Here is a 20,819-nt window from a genome sequence, read left to right as displayed (position 1 = left end):
TTTCTTTGCATGGTGAACTTAATTGTTTTGTGATCACTTTCATTTGATGCACTTCACTCTTTCAGATTTACAACTACTTTCAACACATTATTCAAAACCAGATCCAATATAGTTCTTCCCCTAATAATCTTCTCTGCTTTCCAGAACACAAAGTTATTTCCACCTCGTGCAAAAGACTTATCTATCCTATTTAATATGCTCATGGGCTGCAGAGCATGAAATGACACTCATTAGCATATGTTCTGTCTCCGTCTTTTTGCATAGCGGAACAACGGACTGCCTATTTCGGGAAGGGCTATTGCAAAATTATGAACAACTACAACAAAATTTCTGAACCTAGTTAGATCTGGCATAAACTTGCAGTGATTCTCTTTTCTCCGTCTTTCCCACTGCTTCTGTTGTGGCGGGTAACTTCAGCTACGCTGTGGCACATAAAATTCTTCCCTTTCCTTAGCCTGGACGCAAATGCTATTGGCTAAACAACTTGCAAAAGTCTTAGTGATTTTTCTAATCAAACAAAACTAAAACTAGACTTCACACCTCCATAGTATTTGAAATGTACTTTCAGCTAACAGCTTGTGAGTGGAAATAACCTGTTTGCAAAATTAAACAGTTTAAAAGCAACGTAACTGTGTTTATAAGAGGGCTTTTAAAGGTACGAGTCAGCCAGCAATGACATCTGTAATCATTGTAGCTATACCACCTCAATGTTTTAGTATGCATCAGCACAGAGACTATTCAGTTGTGACCCAAAAGACATTCTTTCTTCCCAGGCTCTCAGTTCCAAGGATTTTTTCCCCTCCTTTCAAGCTTGTAAGACTATATAAAGAAGTAAATATTTTTAGCATAAGGAGTGATGACCAGGGATATTTTTGCATTTCTCTAAGACTCAAAAAATACACAGGGGAAAAAAGGTCCATTGCTCATTTTATGGAACAACTGTAACAGGAAAACCTATCTCTGCAAGTAGGATAAAAACAAGAATGTTGGAAATAAGATTATTTCTTGTAACTCAAGGGCTGTGGCTTTTCCATGACTTTTTAGTGCTACAAGTAATTTTGGGGCACACCAATGCCTCTGGGGGTTTTCGGTGACACTTGGATTTTTTTTTTTGCGCTATAAAATAATGTACTTACATCTCAAAAGTACTTAAATGAAGGATGCTATATTCTAATTTGTTTGCCACTGAAACTAAGATACCATTCAGACTTGCCATTTGTGCTTGACCTTCACCTTCTGTCCTTTTTATCTCGGTAGCTCTTGTGCAAGCAGGAGAGTAGTATTAGTGTTGGATGTTGGGTATTTTAGTTTTCTTGTAACAGAATTCAGCTTTCGGGAAGGGGAACGTTGTGCCACTAGCCAGATCTCTGTGGACTATCAGCAGTCCCTTTATAAACTGTGTATCATGGTTTGAGAAGTCCTGAGAAAGGCCACATGCTTTAGACACACGCATATCTTTTTCAAGGAAGAAAGTCAGTGTCTAAGACTTATTTATTCTATAAGTTAGGATGGTGGCCTTCCTTCAAAAGGCTGCACAGAGCACACTTCATTCCTATTAGAGAAATTTAGGTATCTTTAGGACTGCAAAAGTTAGTTGTTAAGGCAAGGATGAAATCAGGTTTTGTTTATAAGAGAGAATGAAATCAACCAGACTGCTGGCGTGCTGGGAACAACGAGAAACCTGGGCAACAGAAGGCAGGGAAGAGTTCAACTTCAAGAGGTCAAATATGGATCTAAGAACACTCTTACAAAGCAAGCAGGAATATGTCACCCTATGAAACGAAACAAGAGGCCCGGTCATCAGAACAAACGTAGGAGCCTGTTTTTCTCCAGAAAGGAAACAGATCACTATTAATGTGAAGCAGTTTACCAGGTCAAGATGCAAACAATTCTGAACCCATTCCTATTCCTTCCTCTAGGATTTCTACCCAGGACTCCCACAAACACATCCGCCTTTACGTTTTGCCCACTTCCCATTGCTGTTTTGAACCAGCCAAGGGTTGTCGTATCAAGCAGCAATTTATATTTCGTTCGGTCCCAACGCTGGCTGTAGTACAAATGGCCAAATATCGTGTTGCAGTGAAAGACTCTTGACCTCAGTGTTGATGAGAGTTGCGCCGGGTGTCACCAAAGCTCACGTCAGCTATTTATACCTTAAATATTTTCACCAGCTCGCTCCTCAGTTTGTTTCCATTTTAATGTCAGAAATCAGTGACTTAGTTGTTTTCCACAGCTCCTTTTGTTTCTTTCCTGATTAGAATAGCTGATAAAAACTGAAACAAATTAAAATTTGTCTCTGTTCACAAGGTCAGTACAAAGCCTCTACCGCTGCTTAGATCTTCAAACCTGGAGGAGACGTCAGAGAACGCACTTGATTTCTAGCTGATTTGGGACATCCCTCTGCACCAAGTGATTTCAGTCTTTTTTTTGGTTGTTTTTTTTTTTCCCCCACGTCAACATATTTTCCATGCCAACATGTTTCACAACATACCAAAATCTTTCTGCTATTTTGTATATATAATTAAGCAAACAAAAAAAGCCTTTCATTACTACTACTGCCTCTGAGATGCGGAGCTGGGATATGAATTGATGCTAGAAAAAAGCAAAAGCAAACCCAAACCAGTTGTCTCCTGAGGTTTTCTTAGCTTTTAGCTCATCATAAACATTTTGTCTGGTTTTAGTAACTGTGTCTAAAACAGACTCCACCAGGGTCAGTAGTACAAAACTAAGAAACAGTAGTTACTAAGATAGGAAGATTGTATAGCTGCTTCTCTGTGTAAAATGATGTTTCTCACGGCTCCCAGGGGACCAGAAGGAAAACAAACATGCAACAATGAGGCGATAAGAGGGGAAAAAGAATTAAAAGTGCTTATTGGGGAAACCTTCTCTCTGGCAGTGCTTTGTTCACAGTGACTGAATTATTGCAAAACAGAAAATAACCCTCACGTACTGAAAAAGGACAAAAAAAATTTTACTGTAGGAATCGCTGAACGCTTGAAAGCTTGTATTACAAAGACACAGATCCATGTGTTTTAAATGAAGTGATGCTTTAAAAAAAAGTTTTAACATGTAAAGAACATATTTCTAGAAAATTATAAATTTTTTTTGTTTCTAACACTCAACTTGGGTAATTAGAATTAAAAGAGTTTGTCCAGAAATAGCAAGAGACATTAGCAAAACAACACTCATGCAAAAGAAGGTATCTACTTCTATTTTGCCTTAATAATTACTCTCTGTAAGGGATGTGTAACATTTCTGCAGGAAGCTGTTTTATTCTCACGGATTGATTTAAAACCAATTTATGTATTATACAGAGGAAAGAGTTATGAATAGGAAGAAACGTAAGGAGAAAAATGCTTAAGAGTATTCAAAGTAAAGGCATTTGACCTAGTCAGCGGCTTAAAGAGGATTAAACCATCACGTTCCAAACTCCAAGCACATGTGAAATGTCTGATGTTTCATTTTCAGGTAGTGCTCTCACCTAGCCCTTTTCTCCACAAATCCTCAAAGTATTTTACGATGAAGTAAATAATCACTACACAAATTTTATAGATGGGAAAATTATTCTTATATGGAGGTGAAGCAGCATACTTAAAGCTGCCTTATCCTGATTTCATAGATGGGAAACTTTACTGTATACTGAGGCGAAGCAGCGTGCTTAAGGCTGTCTAGCAGCCAAGGGTCAGGAAGGGGACCCAGATTTCAAGCACTCTAAAATAAAGTAACGGATACATTATCTGGCACAAGCTCTGACTCTCGCTATCTTGACAGTGAGAATAGAGTTACTGTTGTATTAAAAAAAGAAAAATTCTGGATGTTTGCGTTTTCAAAAGTAACTGTGAGAGAAGTTTCAAGATGCATATTATGTGCTGAATAAAGACAATAAGTGGGATAATTTATATGCCATTACAGATCTGCCATTACACAATTATTAAAAAAGGAATAACGTATCAGCATTTTAGACCCCAGGCAATAAAAGAAAGGAAGAAGCAAGATGTACCAATATTGCCACGGAGTCATACATGGCATGTGACCGGGACTTTTTTGTTTTCTCTCCTGTTTTCATGCAGTGAAAGTTCACTGTTGACTCCACAGTTGTAAAAAGCAGAAGCTGACCTGTATTGCTCTTTTATTCTTTTGATAAGGAAAGCTGAATATCTCCTATGATTTCATGATTCATCAAGTTGAAGGTTTAAGAAAAAAACATTATATAGCACCCCCCACCCCCCCACCCCCAGTAACGATAACTGATATCCCGGCTTCAGTGCAGCCTCTGCATTAAGATCCCCCATCTTCTCCACCTTTGTAGCTGATCTCTCCTCAGTTTAGGATTCATACTTCTGACTTTCTGGTTTTTGTCACTGGATTTTTCTTCAGACCATCTACTGTTTCGCATCAACCAGAAAATAACCGTGCTTGCAGGTACTTTCAAAGTTTGTTTTCTCTTTTTTTTTTTTTTAAACAGCACAAAGGCCTTTCTGATCTGTTTGTCACACTGTCAAGCATGCGTGGCATTAAATAGGTTGGCTCCACTGCAGGTATCCCAGATGCAGAAGACCCAAGCATCGCTGCTGAACCAAATGAGAGGCTTCATTTCATTTAAGGGGGAGCAAAGTTTACTTTGGGTTTCACACCCTGAGTGGAAAAAGCCTCGCAACTCTTCCTTTCTGGAAATTAGTATGTCTTATAGAAACATCGAAATGTCGTTCCGCTCAGGTGAGGAATTAAATCAAAGTCAGTGGCCCTATTCACATATTCAAAATTATCACTCATGTTCCTGCTTGGAGTATCGGGCCCATATTTTTAAGTGGTCTGTCAAAATCATCTCTGTTATTCAACTTCATTGGCCTACACTTAATAAAAGCAAACCCTTAACACGAAACCTCCTCACAACATGCTGGCTTCTTACCGAAAACGACCATTTGGGTGCCAAGCCTGCGATTAAATGGGCTGCGGAGCATCACAGGGTAGCTGTGGCGCAGCTCTTTGAGATTACTCACGAGAGACTAGCCAGTTTTGCGGCCATCTACGTGCTCACGACCACAACTCAGTGTGCAATACTGATACGCTCGTTTGCGGGCAATGCCTAGCAGTTGACCTCTATGTCCTCTGGTATGCCAAGACAGAGATTAGTAGTGCTAATCCCAGGATAACAAGAGTGCTCATTTTGTCCGGACTATAAATAACGCAAGCAATAATTCAATCTCTTTAAAAAGAACAAATATACATGGGTGGGGATATGGACCCAAAACAAATAAAAACTAACCAGGCTAACCTAAAAGCTAATCCTACCTTCTCGCAGTGACTTTTAGAAGAATATACTATTTTTACTGAGGACGAGCAGAATTGTATTACTCAGTGGCAGTAAACTTATGTGCTTTTAACCTAGCCGTACTTTTTCTCAAAGACATAATTAAAAGCTTATATCTAAGGAGCGCAGGCGTATAGCACTGTAAGAATGCCCTCATTAACGCAATGCTGCTGATCATGCCATTCCTCTCACAGTACTCTGTTCCTTTCATCTGCAGTCAAAATACCTTTCTCTTCTAAAGAAAACTGTGAATTAGAGGATCTATATGCTGCTGAAAAATTGATCTCCCGCTTCTGAAAGGATGGCAACAACTACAGAAAGGGGACTGCTAATGCAAATATGCATCAGTGCGTTCAATATGACAAGTTGTCACTTCAATAGAGAAATATCGTAATTTTCTTACCAACTCAAGAGTATGACAATATGATTAAGTCTAAACTAATTTGATTATTGAAATGCTAACCCAAAGATTTAAGATTCTGACTCCTGCAGAGGTTTTACTGAACTGATGGCTGCAATCGATATCCATCCAGGGCATAACTGTTGGGCATGAAAGGCTGTGCTGTTAAATTCCCTCTATTGATGCCAAGAATGCAGCTTCGTTTGTTCGTGTGAGAGATTGACAGGAGATCCCATATCAATTTTGTTTTTATTGTATGATTTCATTTGGTAAGGGGAACAAAAAACGCACGAGTACCTCATTTGTATTTGCACGGGGGGGACTACCCAAAAAGAATGGGATTGGAATGAAGTTACCTTTTCAGTTACTCTGATCTCTCACCATTTTTGGGTGACGAGGATCACTGTTTAAGTACAAAAACTGGATGCCTTTGGCATTTCGGACAGTTTGAGATTTGGTTTCAGTCTTAGTGTGAATTTGAGCTGGAAAGTTGAGATAAATGTTTGGGAAGTGTAGGGTGTTTCCCAAGTGCTGTTTCTAGGGATCTGTGACAAATATTGCCTTAAGCAGCCACGCTTGCCATGAAGCAGCACGGTCATAACAACGTACCTTGCAGTCAGCGGCTCCCTGGCTGCTGCGGCTTAGTGCCTTTCCAGTTGAGCTGACAGACTTAAGCGAGACACTGTGGGACGGAGGGCTTCTTGCGGTTCAGAAGCCGTTTTCCAAATACAATTGCGATTTTCCTGAAAATTTCACAGGTGAAACGAAGCTTGTGTTGGAAAATTCCCGGGGGTTGCTTTGTCAGTTTCTATAGGGAGGACGCCCACGACGGTACATTTCACAGTGGGCAGCTTAGAGCTGATGTTTTCCTGTCCAGGTCCACCCGTTACCGCTTCTTTTCAGTCAGGTAACGCCCGACCTCTGCTCAGTGCACGCGCGGGGACCCGCCGCTGGGACTTCACGCCTGTCGCCAACGGTGTTGACAGTTATTTCCCCTACTGGAAGCACCCCCCGGCTCCGTCCCGCCCCGCAGCGGCTGGCTCAGCGAGGCGATACCGGCGCCGTGGGGGCGGCGGGTCCCCTCTGCCTCACGCGCGTTCCCCTCAGCAGGGGCGCGAGGCCGCCGCAGCCATTCGAGCCCCTAACGGTCGCCGCGCGCGCAGGGGCGCGAGGGGCCGCGCGCGGGGAGAGGGGGAGCTGAGTCGCGCGAGGCGCCTCGCTTCCCCCTCCTCCCGCTCCACGTGCTCGCTCGCGGCTGACAACCTCACTTCCGGCCAGGCGGCAGTGGCGGTGCCAGTGGCGGACTGTGTGTGTGAGGGAGCCGCGGATACGCATGCGCAGTGTGGTCCCCCGCTCCCTTCCTACTCGCCTACCCTCCTCCCCTCCTCCCCCGTCCCGGCCGCCGCGGGGCTGTACCGGGGTTGCGCCCGCCCCTTTCCTCCCCTCCTCCCCCTCCTCCTTCTCCTCCTCCGCCTCCGCCTCCCACCACCCCCGGGGCGGGCGCCGCTGTGAGCGCCGGAGGAGAAGCGGGTGAGGAGGAGCGGGGCGGGTAGCGCGGCCGGCATGTGAGCGCGGGCAGCCGCCCCTCCCGCTCCGGCAGCCCCTGGGCAGCGCCCGCCCGTGCCCGCCGGGCTCCTTCCTCGGCCGCCCTGCGCGGCGCGGCGGGGCCGGGCAGCCGCCCCCCCCTCCCCCGCCTGGCGGGGCCCCCTTCGCCATGAAGAAGTTTTCTCGGATGCCCAAGTCGGAGGGGAGCGGCGGCGGCGGCGGGACGGCGTGTGTCGGCTCCGGCGGTGGGGGCGGCGGCGGGAGCGGCGTCGCCTTGGGCAAGGTGTTCGCCGTCGGGCGCTATCAGGTCATCCCGGAGGAGCTGCTGGCGGAAGGTACCGGGGTGGGGGCGACAGGGGGACACCCGTGCGCACCCGGGGCCGTGCGGGGGGGCGGCGGGGCCGGGCGAGGCGGGGGGCCGGGCGCCCCACTGCCCCCTCAGGGGCTGCTCGCCCGCTGTGAGGCGGTTCGCGGGTCTGGGGCTGGGTTTTAGTCCGTGTCGGCTGCCGGGGCTCGCCGAGCGACTTAGGGCTCCGCGGCGTGTGGCCGTGAGGGACGCGGGCTGAGGCGCCCGGGGGAGCGGCGGGGCTGGCGGTCCGCTGGGTCGGATCCGCCGCGCCTCACGGCAGGGCGGTGTAATCCTCTGGTAGGCTTTTGCCGGCTAATGTAAAAAAAAAAAAAAAAAAGAAAAACACCAAACCAAAACCCAACAGCCAAACCCCAAAATAAAAGCCTGTGATCACCCTTGTTGGAATGCAGTCGATTTCTGGCCGGGTCACGAGTCAAGTTGCAGCGTTAGCAACTTCTCCTGTGCGGAATCGCCGTCCTCCCCTTGTTGCGGGGTGCCTGACTTCTCATTCTCGTCCATAACTTGCGCTTTAGGTCGTTGGACCTCCGCTGGCTCTCAGTGAAGAGTCGCGTGTGTTAGGAGAGTCGTGGATTTGGCTGGACTTCGTTAGTTTTGCGACTTGAACGGACACTGGCATGGGCTATCATCTAAACAGCCATATTTGAGTTTTACTCTGTGTGTGTTGGGGGGAAACAGTGCAGTATTCATCTCTCATAGTTGGTGGCAGCCGATGTTGTAATCTGTAAAGTATAATTCACTTCCTAGGTCACCGAGCACAGGTCTGGCCCGGTATACTTGGTAGCTGCTGAATTTCACAGCACTACAGCATGATGCTTTGGATGTTCTAGGTAAAATACTTACACCTTTGTAATTTCTATGTCTGTGTATTGCTTAGGCTGGCTTAGGCATAAAAGTCGCAGTAAACTTACATTGCTTGTGTGCATTTCTTGATGAAGATTTAAAATGCGGTTTTAACAAGACCATGCAGATACTATTAATTTTTAAAAATGAAACGTAAAGGTGGTACTTAAATGTTCATTGCTATCTAGAAAAATTTTATTAGAATAGTGGAGTTGGTAATTAATATTTAGAAAGCAATATTTTGTGTTTGGCTTATGAAAATGAAGTTGGGGCTTAGCCAACTGCATACCTGGCTGCTTAAAACCTGAGTGGTCCTTGCTGAGAGCTCCATCAAAGTCACTGTAGTCTGACAGAAGGTCATTTCTCTGCAGGGCTGGCTGCAGGATAGAGACTGCTTAAAAAATTATGGAAATAGTCTCCTGAACAAATTGAGGAGGAGACACAAACCTACCATATATATAGTGGAAAGGAGAATTGCATGGTGCTTGGTTCAGTTTAGTGTATTATGAAAAGTTTTCTCTTAATGTGTTGTTTTAAGAGACACTGTAGATCGCTATTTTTTCTGCTTTCTGCAGCTTGCAGGAACAATTTTGCCGTTCTTAAGGGCTTGGAGGCAGGGGGAACATGAATTTGAACGTCAAATGTTGTGCAAATTGGCTTCCTTACTTATGAGACTAAAATAGAAAGTTCTCTACAGATCTTACGTGGCATCTGAAATACAGATGCCTAGGATTAGAACCGATAAGAATTGGAGCAGTGTAAACCTGCAGTATCTTGGGGAAAGTCTTCGAAGCCAACACCAGAGCTTTTCCCTAGGGAGGATCAAAAATGCTGAGAGGAGAAGAAAATAACAGGTGGCATAACTGCATGGTTGAGGTGGTGGGGAGGTGAAGGAGCTGGGGAAATGATACTCTTGCAATGCCTCTGACTGCCGGGAAGCAGCTGGGTTAACAGTGTGTGTGTGTGGGTGCGGATGTGTGCCCTGTGGTGCCTGGTGAGAAGGTTGCTGTGACTAAGTGCTCATGTGGCACTCGGGCGCTCCAAACTGACCACGAGAAATGAATGAATGTATGAATGAATAAGTTGCTTTTTATCTAGGAGTTGCTTCTTGATAGTCAGGTTTTCCCATGACTTTGTAACAATTAAAGGTAAGTGATTGTATGTTACTGATGTTATATTAGTACTATTGCAATCTATCAACAATACTTAACACTTGATAAATCCTCTGCTTAATAATCCTCCTCCTTCGGGTCAAAGGGGAACAAATGTTTTTGGCTTTGGTTTGTGTTTTTTTTTTTTTCCTCCTAGTCTCTTTGCATAAGGCATTTATTCTTTCATTTTCTGAAACCCAGTTATACTGAGGGTCTTAGGTTTGTCAGGTAGTTCCTGTTATTATCCTGTTATTCAGTGCTGATGGAATACAATTTACAAGGTACTCTGAGGCTCATAACAACGCTTTGAGACATAAACTAAAACTCTGATAACAAGTTAATGAATATAATAAACATAACAAGCTTATTTCAGAATGGGTATATAATGTTCTGTTAGCAGTGGTGTGGTGTGGGTAGGCTTTTTCGCTAGCAATTAGAATTAATAACGCTACATGCCTGTCAGATTGAAACTGTTTAACCACCACTACCACAGTATTGTCTTATTGCAGTGTTTTAAAGGTAAAATATATAGCATTATAAACTAGTTATTTTTGTGGTGCGGGACATCCTTGGGGTCAGCTGTCCTGGCTGTGTCCCCTCCCAGCTCCTTGCGCACCCCCAGCCCCCTTGCTGGTGGGGTGAGGAGCAGCGAAGGCCTTGGCTCTGTGCAAACCCTGCTCAGCAGTAACAAAAACATCCCTGGGTTATCAACACTTGTTTTCAGTACAAATCCAAAACACAGCCCCATACCAGCTACTGCGGAGAAAATTAACTCTATCCCAGCAAAAACAGCACAAATGTCTAATGGTATCTAAAGCCGGTGCGTCCTTCTGAGGTAAAGTAGGTATAAAGGTTGAAGCGCTCTAGTTACTAGGCTGTTAGACAGTTTCTTTCGTTTTAAACACATTTCTCATCTGGTGGCTTATTAGCCTTTATAACCCAATGGTCACTATGTTGTTGGGTGGAGGTATTTGTTTTTAAGGTTTATTTCTCAGAGATGGGGGAAAAAGCAACCAATGTGGATTAAGGTTTGATGTACAAAATTAGTTCTTGTCCATTTTGAGGGGATCTAGAAGTGTGTGGAATAAATGGCTGACGCAGGCAGAGTGAAGGCCTTTTCATTATATCTATTTGTTGTATGTGCCATGCAGTGCAAGTTTGGAAAACAAAATTGCATGAAAATATACAGAATTCTCTGTTTGAAGGTACTGATAGTGCACAGGAACCTTTATGGTGACTCCCACATCGAAAAAACACTTTATAGTTCAGAAATTGTAGCAAGCTGGATGTGACCAAGTATGAAATATCCTTTTAAACTGATCTCACATGTCAATGCGAAGAGTGAAAAGAAAAAAACCCCCAAAATTAGCAACTTCCCCAAACCTGTGAGCTTTATATAAGGAGGAGGTCAAAAGTTGTGGTTTGAGATGAGGATAATACTACTTAATTGCTTGCATTGACTTAAACAGAAGGGAGTTATTGAAGTGGAAGAACTGCAGCAGAAGTAATTTTTCTGGAGACTATAAGGGTAGGCATTGGAAGATACTCAGTTGTCTTATTGTCTTGCTGCTTGGCAGGACTTGGGGGTGTTTAAACTGAGTAAATAAAGACTTTTCCAGGTTTGAAGTTGTTCTTGTACCATGAGCACACCAAAGTGGGCATGTGATGTGTTGTGTTGAAATTCAATATGTGGGTATGTTTTAAGTGAGTGGGGATAGAGCAAGCAGAGACAGTATCGATTTTTTAAAAAAAGAAACTGTACATGAAACATGCAGTGGACTTTCAAGCTTTAGTCTCAAATGTGACTGAGCTAATGAACTGCCATCCAGTGTCCTGCATGTCTTGATCTGGTGTTTAAAGTACTGCAGTTTCAAGGGGTTCTTCAGGCTGCTTGTTCTCCTGTTGTCAAGACCAATTAGTACTGTGTCTGAATGCTCCCTGATTTCTTAATGAGACTGTTTTTAGTCCATTGGAGAGATGGGGTAACTCCATGTCAGGCAGTAGTCCCCTGTTGTTTGTCCCTGTCAAGACCCACCCCCCACCTCGCTTTAAGGCAACAGCCTATAGAGACACCGAACTTTGGTCTGGTTGGAAGTATTCTACCAGAGGGGCAGAAATCCATACCTCTCCTTGTTCATTCAGCTTGAAGTGCTTCAAAAAAGTGAGCTGGGACTTGGTCCGCTAGTAGAAGAAGGGCGATGATTGAACGCAAAGCTTTGGCCATCTGGGATTTACACTTTTCAGAGAAGGTAACAGGGTTCAAGCTTGTATGTTCTGATGGGGTGGTACTTTTTTTATTTGTTTCATGATAAAAGCATTATGTGGCTAGCCTGCAGCTGGAAGTTTATACTGTGCTGGTGCTCCTGGACTTGGACTCATATTCAGCAGAGAACCTTGAAGTGAAAGAAGTAGCATCCTAGAAACAAGGATGAGGGGTTTTTTGTTTTTCTGTTTTGGGTTTTTTGGCACGTACTGGGAACGCTAATCTGGCTGTGGGTGAGCTTTACCGAACTGGATTTCACAGCATTATCCAATAATTACTGTTTGCCTGTGATATAGATGTTAATCCTAGCTATGGATGAGGAATGGCCTAGTGTGCTGTGGGTATAGCACAAGAGGGTGATGAACTTGCTCCTGAAAACCTTGTTTTTTTGGGAAGGACTAGACTGAGTCTTTGGAGGAAGCAAAACACTCTTGTCACTATTTCAGTACAGTTTTCCTCCATTTTAAACCTCCCACCAGCAACTGCATTGCTTAAAAGAGCGGAGGTGAGATACTAGAGACTGCCATGGAAGAAACTGGGTAATACCCTGTGCAACTTGTTCCCAGAAGTCCCCAAAGTGGATGTAAAGTAGTGGTAGGTAGTGTTGCTGTGTTTAGAAAACACAACAGTAGGCTCCTCTTCAACTTTTCTGTGTCTCAAAACTGTGGATGGGGGGGTTGAACAGGGCACATTACTGTTTGTGCTGTAATGTTCTGTCTTTCCTTTGCCCTAGTATTTGTGGAAAGAACATGTGTGATAGTGGTTATACAGTTATTTTTATCTTTCCAGTTGATAAAATGTTGAATTTGGAGCTGTGTGGTCTTGAGCCTGCTGGTGCTATATCTTAGGAAGCTGTTGTTTTTTTCTAAGTGACCTTATGTCTAGGACTAGAGAGGCAGGGGAAGAAGCCACTCAAGTGGTGATTGCTTTTAAGTTTAATTATTTAATGTTTGTATAACACAGAACACTTGCTTCATTTATTTAATATGATGGTTAAAGCGTAGTTTTCTGTGAGGAGGGACCTCTCAATAGGGAGGATGAGTGAAGACCTCAAATCTTCCCTTCCTAAAATTGGAAATTTATTCCCCCCTTTTTTTATAATCCATTTCACACTGCAACCTCTTGGAGTCGTGACTGGTAAACTAGTGAATGAATGAGCTTCTTTTTCATACTGTTCCAATTGAGGCCTAAGACGACTAGCACCGTAATGGAGAGGAATCCAAGTCCTGATTGGTGAGATCTTGTGGTATGTGTTCTTAGCTTGTCATGCTGTTTAATTTTAGCACAGGTGTGTCTTCCTGGAGGTTTTTCTTCAATTAATTGTCTAAGGGAAGAAGGGGAGTCTTCAAATTGGATCAACATCACAGCTGTGGTAAACGCTTTGTCCAGAAAGGAGGCATGTTAAGTTTTTCAAAATCGATCTTAAAATTAGGATAGTCTTCAAAGCTTAGTTGTGGATGGCTTTTGCCTACCTTGTGTGTCTTAGCAATAGCAGTTCGATTAGTAGTCCAAATAGATGAACTTGTTGATGTGCATAGGGTTATTCTTGCCCTTCTAGGATGCCTTTGTTAAGCCCCATTTCAGTTAACCTTTCATACCCTGACTTTTCGGTCTTTAGAGTAAGTTATCCTGGGGATTTGCAACTCTGGCAGCTGCTATAAATTCTGAATTGTGCTCCTGTACAGCATATGCTACTTTCTTGTGTGAAGATGTGGCTCGTTTGTTGTGTTTTGTTCTGAAGAGGCAAATGAAGTGCCATCATAACAGATCTGTTAACTTGAGTACTTCAAAGCCTTTAAACGTGGTGTGAACTGACTTCTTAACTTTGAGATTCTGATTGTATGGTAGGAGAGCTTACTTATGTGGCAGGTGTTATGAATATAGCTGGTGCAGGGTCACTTATGTCATGACAATGTGGCATGGCAGACTCCTCATGCGTAGCAAGCTGACATTTTCCTTAGAGGTTTTCTTCATTTATTTAGTGGTTATATAGTATGTGACTTGCCGCTCTTTGCAGTAGCTACTGTTATAATTTCAGTTTGAATATAGTTCAGTTTTTCAAGTGGATTGTGAGCTGGAAGCTTGTCTGGAAAGCTGATTTGTGGAATTTGAGTTGGGATTGGTCACGTTGATTGCCCCTCCCCCCCTTGAGTGTAACATTACTGAATTTATGTTCACATGTGCCTGTAAAGGCCAAGCCTGTTACTGTCTCAAACAGTTTTGCTTTGCTAATATTTGAGTAGCAGAAATGGTTTGTTGGAGTTCAAAAGAGGGAGGAAAAAAGCAGTGTGAGTACTCAAAACTTAGTGATTTTTATTTTGGTTAAAAACATAAGACATGCAAAGCTCTTGTGCAGCTCCAGTGGTATGCATTGTGGCCTTATTTCAAGTGTAGTTTCAGATTGGGAGGTGGTGAGATAGTCAATGAACTTTCAGCCTCTGGGCAATGAAAGATAGGACGCCTGTGCTGTAGTGCTTGGGACTTATCTTTGGGCTTTTCAAGCCTAACAAAGGCAGCTAGCAACTTGAAACAAGAGCATTGTTTTGTTTATTACAGGATGTAGCTGTTTTCTCTGTAAAGAAAACAAACCAGGAAGCAGTTTGGGTATTTGCATGTCATCCTAGTCTTACATGGATATGCAGGTAAACATACCTTTTCAGGTAACACAGCGCACAAAATAAATGTTTTAACTTTTGTTTTATTAGTCAGATGACTAATGCACTGACTGAACTTTGGTGGTACTTCGGGAGAACCGTCATTCTCACGGCACTGTCCAGAGCCGTCGTGTGCCTCTTTTACATAGATGGAGAAAATAGCAGGTTAGGAAACATCTGTAGGCTGACAGAGGTATCTATTGTACAGCTTAGACCAAGTTCAGCTCTTAAGGAGTCGTGGTCTAATGCTCTTCAATTGTCAAGTTATTAGTCTTGGCATCCCCTAGGGACACTCCTTTCTGCATTGCAGTGTACGTGAACATGTAATATTATGCCTCCTTTAACTGCACATAATTGTTCCGTTCTTTTTCAAGAACATTATCAATTTAACTTTTGTGTGCCCAGAAGTAGTTAAATACTGAGCGAATACTTGGGAACCTAGTAATTCTGAGCTAAGTTTTTGGGATAGTGGCCAAGAATTAAATGGCTTTATAGGAGAAACAACTTGATTTGTAGCAGTATCATGTTAATATGATGCGCAAACTCAAGCCATGTTCCGTTTGCCAAATTTTGATGAAAGACAGATGTATCAAAGAGATGTGCCATCTACTTGTTTTTTTTCCTGTGGATGTGTTTTGATGAAGTACACTAATGTTACAGTAGTCATAAAAGGGGGTGTATGCTTGCAGGTGTTTTTACTACAAAATCCTGGACACCCTGAAAGGGTAAGGCAGCATGTAAAAATGGAGGATATATTAGCTTTCTCTGTGAAAGACATGGCCTGGCTCTAAAAGAAGCTCTGCAGGATCTCATTTCGAACATGTGTGTTTTGTTGGTTCAACTGAAAGGTGTTTTTTTTTTTTTTTTTTTTACTAAACCTCAGTATTTTGCATATCAGCATAGGCAAGAAACTTTGTTAGGTAATACAAGTAGAATTCATTTTCAGACAGGTGTTAAGTAGAAACCAGTGGGTCTGGGAAGTGTGTTATTTCTCTGGGCTTTTGTTAGGGTAATATCAGAGCTGTCAGTCATTAACTAGCGTGTTACCCATATGGAAGTATTTGTACAGTTACTCTGTGCATGGAGAACTGAAGTTAATGCCAGAGATGGGACTCGGTCTCTATGGAGCAGCATAATTACAGGCTTATTTTCCTTCCACATCTGGCAAGAATGAGCATGCTTTATTATATACACGGTAACTGTGTGCACTTAGATGTCTTTCTAGCTGTAGACGTTTTTCTGATTTTAGCTGCAAATGTGTGCACACATGCTGTCTGATGAATGTATCACTTTTGCCAAATAGATTTCACCTTGGGTTCAGAGGAAGTGTGTCTGAGGTAATCAGGTTGTGCTTCTTGAGTCTGCTGTTTTAGTTTACAGTGTTCGTCAAGTCTTCATTGTCGAAACTGTTCCATTTGTTAACCTTGGACTGTGTTGTACTTGCTGTGGCTATTTTTTTGCTTCCATAATAGCCTAGATAAGTAGGTTACCGCGGTTGAATGAGTTGCTGTTTGTAAGCAGAGCTGTGTTAACTGACACTATGAATGCTCTATGCCTGCCAGAATGTGGAGTGTAAGTGTGTCAGGTAACAGGTGGTTCTAGTAAATAAACTCTATTCTGCATTTGGGACTGACAGGGCACACAGACATGCTCAGTCACCTAATGGTAATGGTATTGGTTGAGATGCTGTCCTTTCCCTAAGAAACGGTTAGACTTGCAGGCATCTGATTTGGAACGGAAGTTTGTCCTCATGTGTTTTCATAGGCTTAGCTTAAAAGCTGTTAATATACTGGATGAACAGCTGCTTCCTCAACTGTTGGGAATATCTGCTGGTTTCTGATCCTTTAAGCTGAAAGTCTGAAGCTAGTTTGCAGATCCCGTTGCTGCTAAGCAGCAGTACACTGATGCAGGTCACGTCGTCTCGTCTGTCATTCTGCTGCGGTAGAGATTGCTTGTCCTGTATTCTCCTCTCCAGCCGAAGAAGGTAGGCAGTTCATGTGAAGCCCTTCTTCCCTTGAAAGACTAGGTTTTGTTTTTGATCTTCATTGTTGTCTAGCTGCTGACAAGGAAGGAAGACGAATTCCTCATCTCCTGCTTTCCCAGTTGTCTTGGGAATGGATTTCAGTCTCTTGAATGTTTGTCTACTAGTTAAAAAGGTAGGAACGTTTCCCTTCCTGTCCTCTGATGGACGTGTTCCTTGCCTATGCTTGTCAGGGTTAGTTACTTTTTACAGGTAGCGGTGGGATGTCTTGGGTATGGGTGGGGTCAGTTGTGAAACTGGGTCTCTGACAGAAGCAGGGTGGAGGAAAATGCACACAAAAGTACAGGTTAACAACTGGAAATAGAAAACATTTACTTGATCCTCGGGGTGTGTCTTAATTAAGTGGGGAATATTTCCTTTGGTTTGAATAGCAAAAGACATGCTGCTTTGTTCTTGAGCAACATGAATGCAGGTGTTACAAAATATTAAGTCTGTGTTGTGGAACTGAAAACTAGGTAACTTGGGGTTTACTCACCGTAAAGGTATGATGGTCTTTCCTTAGCCTTGATTCTCCTTACCTTTGCCTTCCTACTACTTGTGATGCAAATGGTGGAAATACTAAAGAAATTATGTAGGCTCATGTGAGAGTGAACACCTCTTAGCACTTTTTTTTGTCTTGCCCTTCAAGAGGGGCCAAAGCTGGTATTGATCTGAAGAACATCCCACTCCCTTAGGGAGAGTCATTATTCCTCAGATGGAGAAACAAAGGAAGATGAAGGGATTTGCCCCAAGTTATACAACAAGTCTGTACAAGAGATGCGCTAGAGTTTGGAATATCCTGGCTCTGTGATGGTTTCTTCCTCATCGCTTCTGTAATATGCTATACCTTGACTGCCATATGCAAAACTGTGAAAGGAATTTTGATATTCTAGGACTTCATGAGAGTATATTTGGAACAATCTATGTGTGGGGCTTCCTTCCAAACTTGCACATTATTTTAATGGATTAATTTGTTCCTGTGGCACCCTGAAATTCGAATGTGCAGGTCTCTAAGAGTTAAGTACTAATGTATAGGAATGGTCCAATTCTTGGTTTAATTCCTGTTCTCTTGTACTGACTCATTTTACTTGTCATTCTTCAAATTCATTATTTGACTGTGATTTCTATCTGTGCGCTTTTCTCTCAGTAGCGGTTCTAATGAGCTACGACGACAGCATTTTGCCACTTTTCTGATAAAACAAAGAGTAGTTTTAGAACTTGGTGATTAATACAAGATATTCTTATGTTGTTTTGCAATTCCTGTAGGTTGAAAAACTGCGCTTTTATTTAAATGGTTGCTAAACAATTTTTTTCCTTGTTTTGGATAATTACTGGATTACTTGCATGAAACTCTATGAAAGCGGTGTTTCGCTGTAGAGATGAGCTGTGGAGGAACAAAACATGGAGCTAATCTTCATCTAACTGCTAAATGTGCATGGGCTTGGACTGTGCTGTTTAAGAGCTGTGACAGAGCCAAGTGCTTTTTCTGGATTGCAGCGGTGTGAACACAGAAGGTGATTCCTCTTAGTACTTTGGTATTTTGGTCTCTTGTTGTTCATATACCAGATAGGTCTGTATCTGTTCCATCGCTATGCTCAGAGTTTAAACATGTACAAGTGTTTGCAGGCAGCTAAAGATGATGACGTGAGATAATGGAAGTCCTTACACTGATAGCCTCAGATATACATGTCAGCTATTCTTAACAAATAATTCCAGCCAGTTAATCTGGTTTTGATCATGTCCACGTGTGAAAGATGGTCAGTAAGTTCACTTAGATGTAAACATGTGAGTGAGACTACGTAGACTCCTTTGAGCAGTGGAGAGATGTGTGTTTCCTCTTGCTATTTTAGTATGTGTATGATGCCTTTGAAAAATAGTCAACTAGAGAATCTTCCTATGACATCTGCCTTAGTCTGAAATGCTTCTAGCATTATGAATCGCTTGTTTTATCTCTGCATGGCCTGATGACTCTTTTGTTTCTGTTGCAACGAAAGGTGGCACTTCTCCAAGATCCTGTAGAACCAGCCATTTTGCTGAAGCTGCGAACGTTATGCTTTGCCTTGTTCCAACGCCGTGGTAGCATTGTGGTATTCAGTGGGTGAGTTATTCATGTGTGAGGTTGTAGGCCCATTCCCTGACTTTCTCTACTTTGTATTCTCACCCTTGCACATTGAAATCAGAATTAAAATGGTGATTTCAAGGAAAATTGATGACAAACTGCAGAGCAAATAGAGTTAGCTCAGGAAAAGATGTTTGCTTTTTTTGTAATTGGGTGGTAAGCACTCAGTACAAAAATGGAGCCCAGTTCCGAAAAAGCTGTAGCGATTGCCTATTAGGTACATAATGTACCTGTACCCACTGATTTAACAATTCTGTATGTGTTTTATTTTGACTCATTTTGATTACATGGGAGTTAAAATGAAGTTTTTGACAAAAGTACGGTGTTACGTACGTTGAAGCTGCTTAGCAAATGATATTGGAAATCATACTCTACAATGAATTGAAATAATGGGTTCTATTGACCATAGTCTCAGTGCTGTAGAATGAGTAACTTCAGTTCCCTCTCTAGTATGTATTGACAGATGATGTCATAGCTGTGCTTTTCGAACTCCCTATGTTTTCAGTTCAGGGTAAACTATAGATGGAGCTGAATTCAGTCAAGAAACAAAGCTGGGAACAACGGGGGGGGGGGGGGGGGGGGGCGGGGAAATCCTTTCCACATGTTGAGGATAGAACTACTGTTCACAGTGTGTTGGTGGTTTTTAAAATCTGTTGTAGTGGATGCTCGTTATAGCTGTCTTACTAATGTCTTGGACTAGTTGAGAAGCTTTCTCATGATAAGTTGGGCAGGAAGCACATCATGCCTAAAGGCATCACCTTGGTTACATCTTCAGTAACACGATATGTCCAGTGTACTACAGTTTGAGAGACTCGAGGTTTAATGGCACAGTGAAATTGAATTAACTATTCTGGCATAGATTACATAGCTTAGTCCCTTATATAAATGTTTAATCAACAGTGTTGAATTTGACAAAGAAAAAATACAGCTTTCAGGTTGGTTGGTAGGCCTCTGTTGTATGGATTTCTACTTGTTCTTGAAGCTTACTGTTTGGAAAGGGAATCATCAGGGATGTGAAGCTCTGTCTCTTGAAGAAAAATCTTGTTTCCTCCTGCAAACAGCTGTAACAGTTGACAAGTGTTTCCTGGCTTCAGAAATGTGGGCTGTGTTTCTCGAACTTCTTTTTTTGTTTAATTCCAGAACTGGTTTATGCCAGCTAGAGATTCTAAAAATGCTAAGGTAGTAAGGGATGCCATTATGAGTATTATAATGCGTTGTGGATGGGAACCTTGACAGCAATACCTGACAGGACTTTGTACGCCTGTGCAAAGGAAGCTCACTAGAAGAATGCTAACCTGCTCTATGAAGAGAAGGCGCATTTATTTAAGTGTACTGGGATGTGCCAGAAGAAAATTTGTAAAGGAAGAAAGAGGTTAAAGAAAATAAAAGGGTTGGTTGCTCTACCATACATCTCAAAAGTAAAAATCACTTGAAGATCCTTGCATTGCTGGAATATAGTCTTGTTCCCAGGCTGGAAGATGGTTCCATGAGCACTGAACTAGAAGATTCAAACTGACTACCGTTTCGCTATTGTTCCTGATGTGCCTGTAAACTTTGTGCTGTCTTTGTACAGTAAACTGCCTAAGATTACTCTGATAACTTTGTATGATGCCGAAGTGCTTCCCGGCTCCCACCAGTGCTGGGAGCAGGCTGGATTAGTCTCTTCAAACATAAATACTTGTACTATTTTGGGAGAGTGGGGGGGGAAGCTCTCATTCTTTCTGTTAGGAGAAAACTACAGTACTCTTCCCTCTGTGTTACCTGTAACTTCCTGCATTTAATAACTCAAGCAGCAAGTGTCTGCATGACAGTGTAGCCCTGGAGCTTTAAGAGCTGACTTTCTGAATGAAGCATAGTGGATTGTGACTTGTTGCCAAATTTTGCCATGATTTCTTACTTCTGGTTTCTATTAGTATAGATAATGGACCTATTTCATACTATCAAGTAACTTCTGTTAAAATGTGATTTTAGAATCTATAGGTGAAAAGAGGTTAATGTGTTGATCCTCACAATCAATGAAGTGAACCGTTTATGATTTGCTAGTCATGTTCTCTGCTCGCTTCATTATTGAGAGAAGGAAAGTATTAGTTGATGTAAACACGGTTGTAGAGATAAATGCACTAGATATATTTTTTCCAGTGAATAG

The 20,819-nt window shown here is 42.6% G+C and overlaps 1 protein-coding gene and 1 long non-coding RNA gene across 2 annotated transcripts in view; one reads left to right on the top strand and one right to left on the bottom strand.

Moving 5' to 3' along the window:
* Window positions 1-7,018, bottom strand: part of LOC142056891 (uncharacterized) — a 33,973-nt gene extending 26,955 nt beyond the window's left edge. The window contains exon 1 of the long non-coding RNA XR_012660455.1: window positions 6,321-7,018. This is a non-coding gene — a long non-coding RNA (uncharacterized LOC142056891). The remainder of the gene's footprint in view (window positions 1-6,320) is intronic.
* A 227-nt stretch (window positions 7,019-7,245) lies between these two features.
* BMP2K (BMP2 inducible kinase) overlaps window positions 7,246-20,819 on the top strand; it is a 63,666-nt gene continuing 50,092 nt past the window's right edge. The window contains exon 1 of the mRNA XM_075089910.1: window positions 7,246-7,591. Within this exon, the coding sequence (XP_074946011.1) occupies window positions 7,426-7,591 (166 nt within the window). The 5' untranslated portion in view covers window positions 7,246-7,425. The remainder of the gene's footprint in view (window positions 7,592-20,819) is intronic.

This window comes from Phalacrocorax aristotelis, chromosome 4, assembly GCF_949628215.1.
Source record: "Phalacrocorax aristotelis chromosome 4, bGulAri2.1, whole genome shotgun sequence".
Classification (NCBI taxonomy): Eukaryota; Metazoa; Chordata; class Aves; order Suliformes; family Phalacrocoracidae; genus Phalacrocorax; species Phalacrocorax aristotelis.
This window is presented reverse-complemented; position numbering and strand designations above follow the sequence as displayed.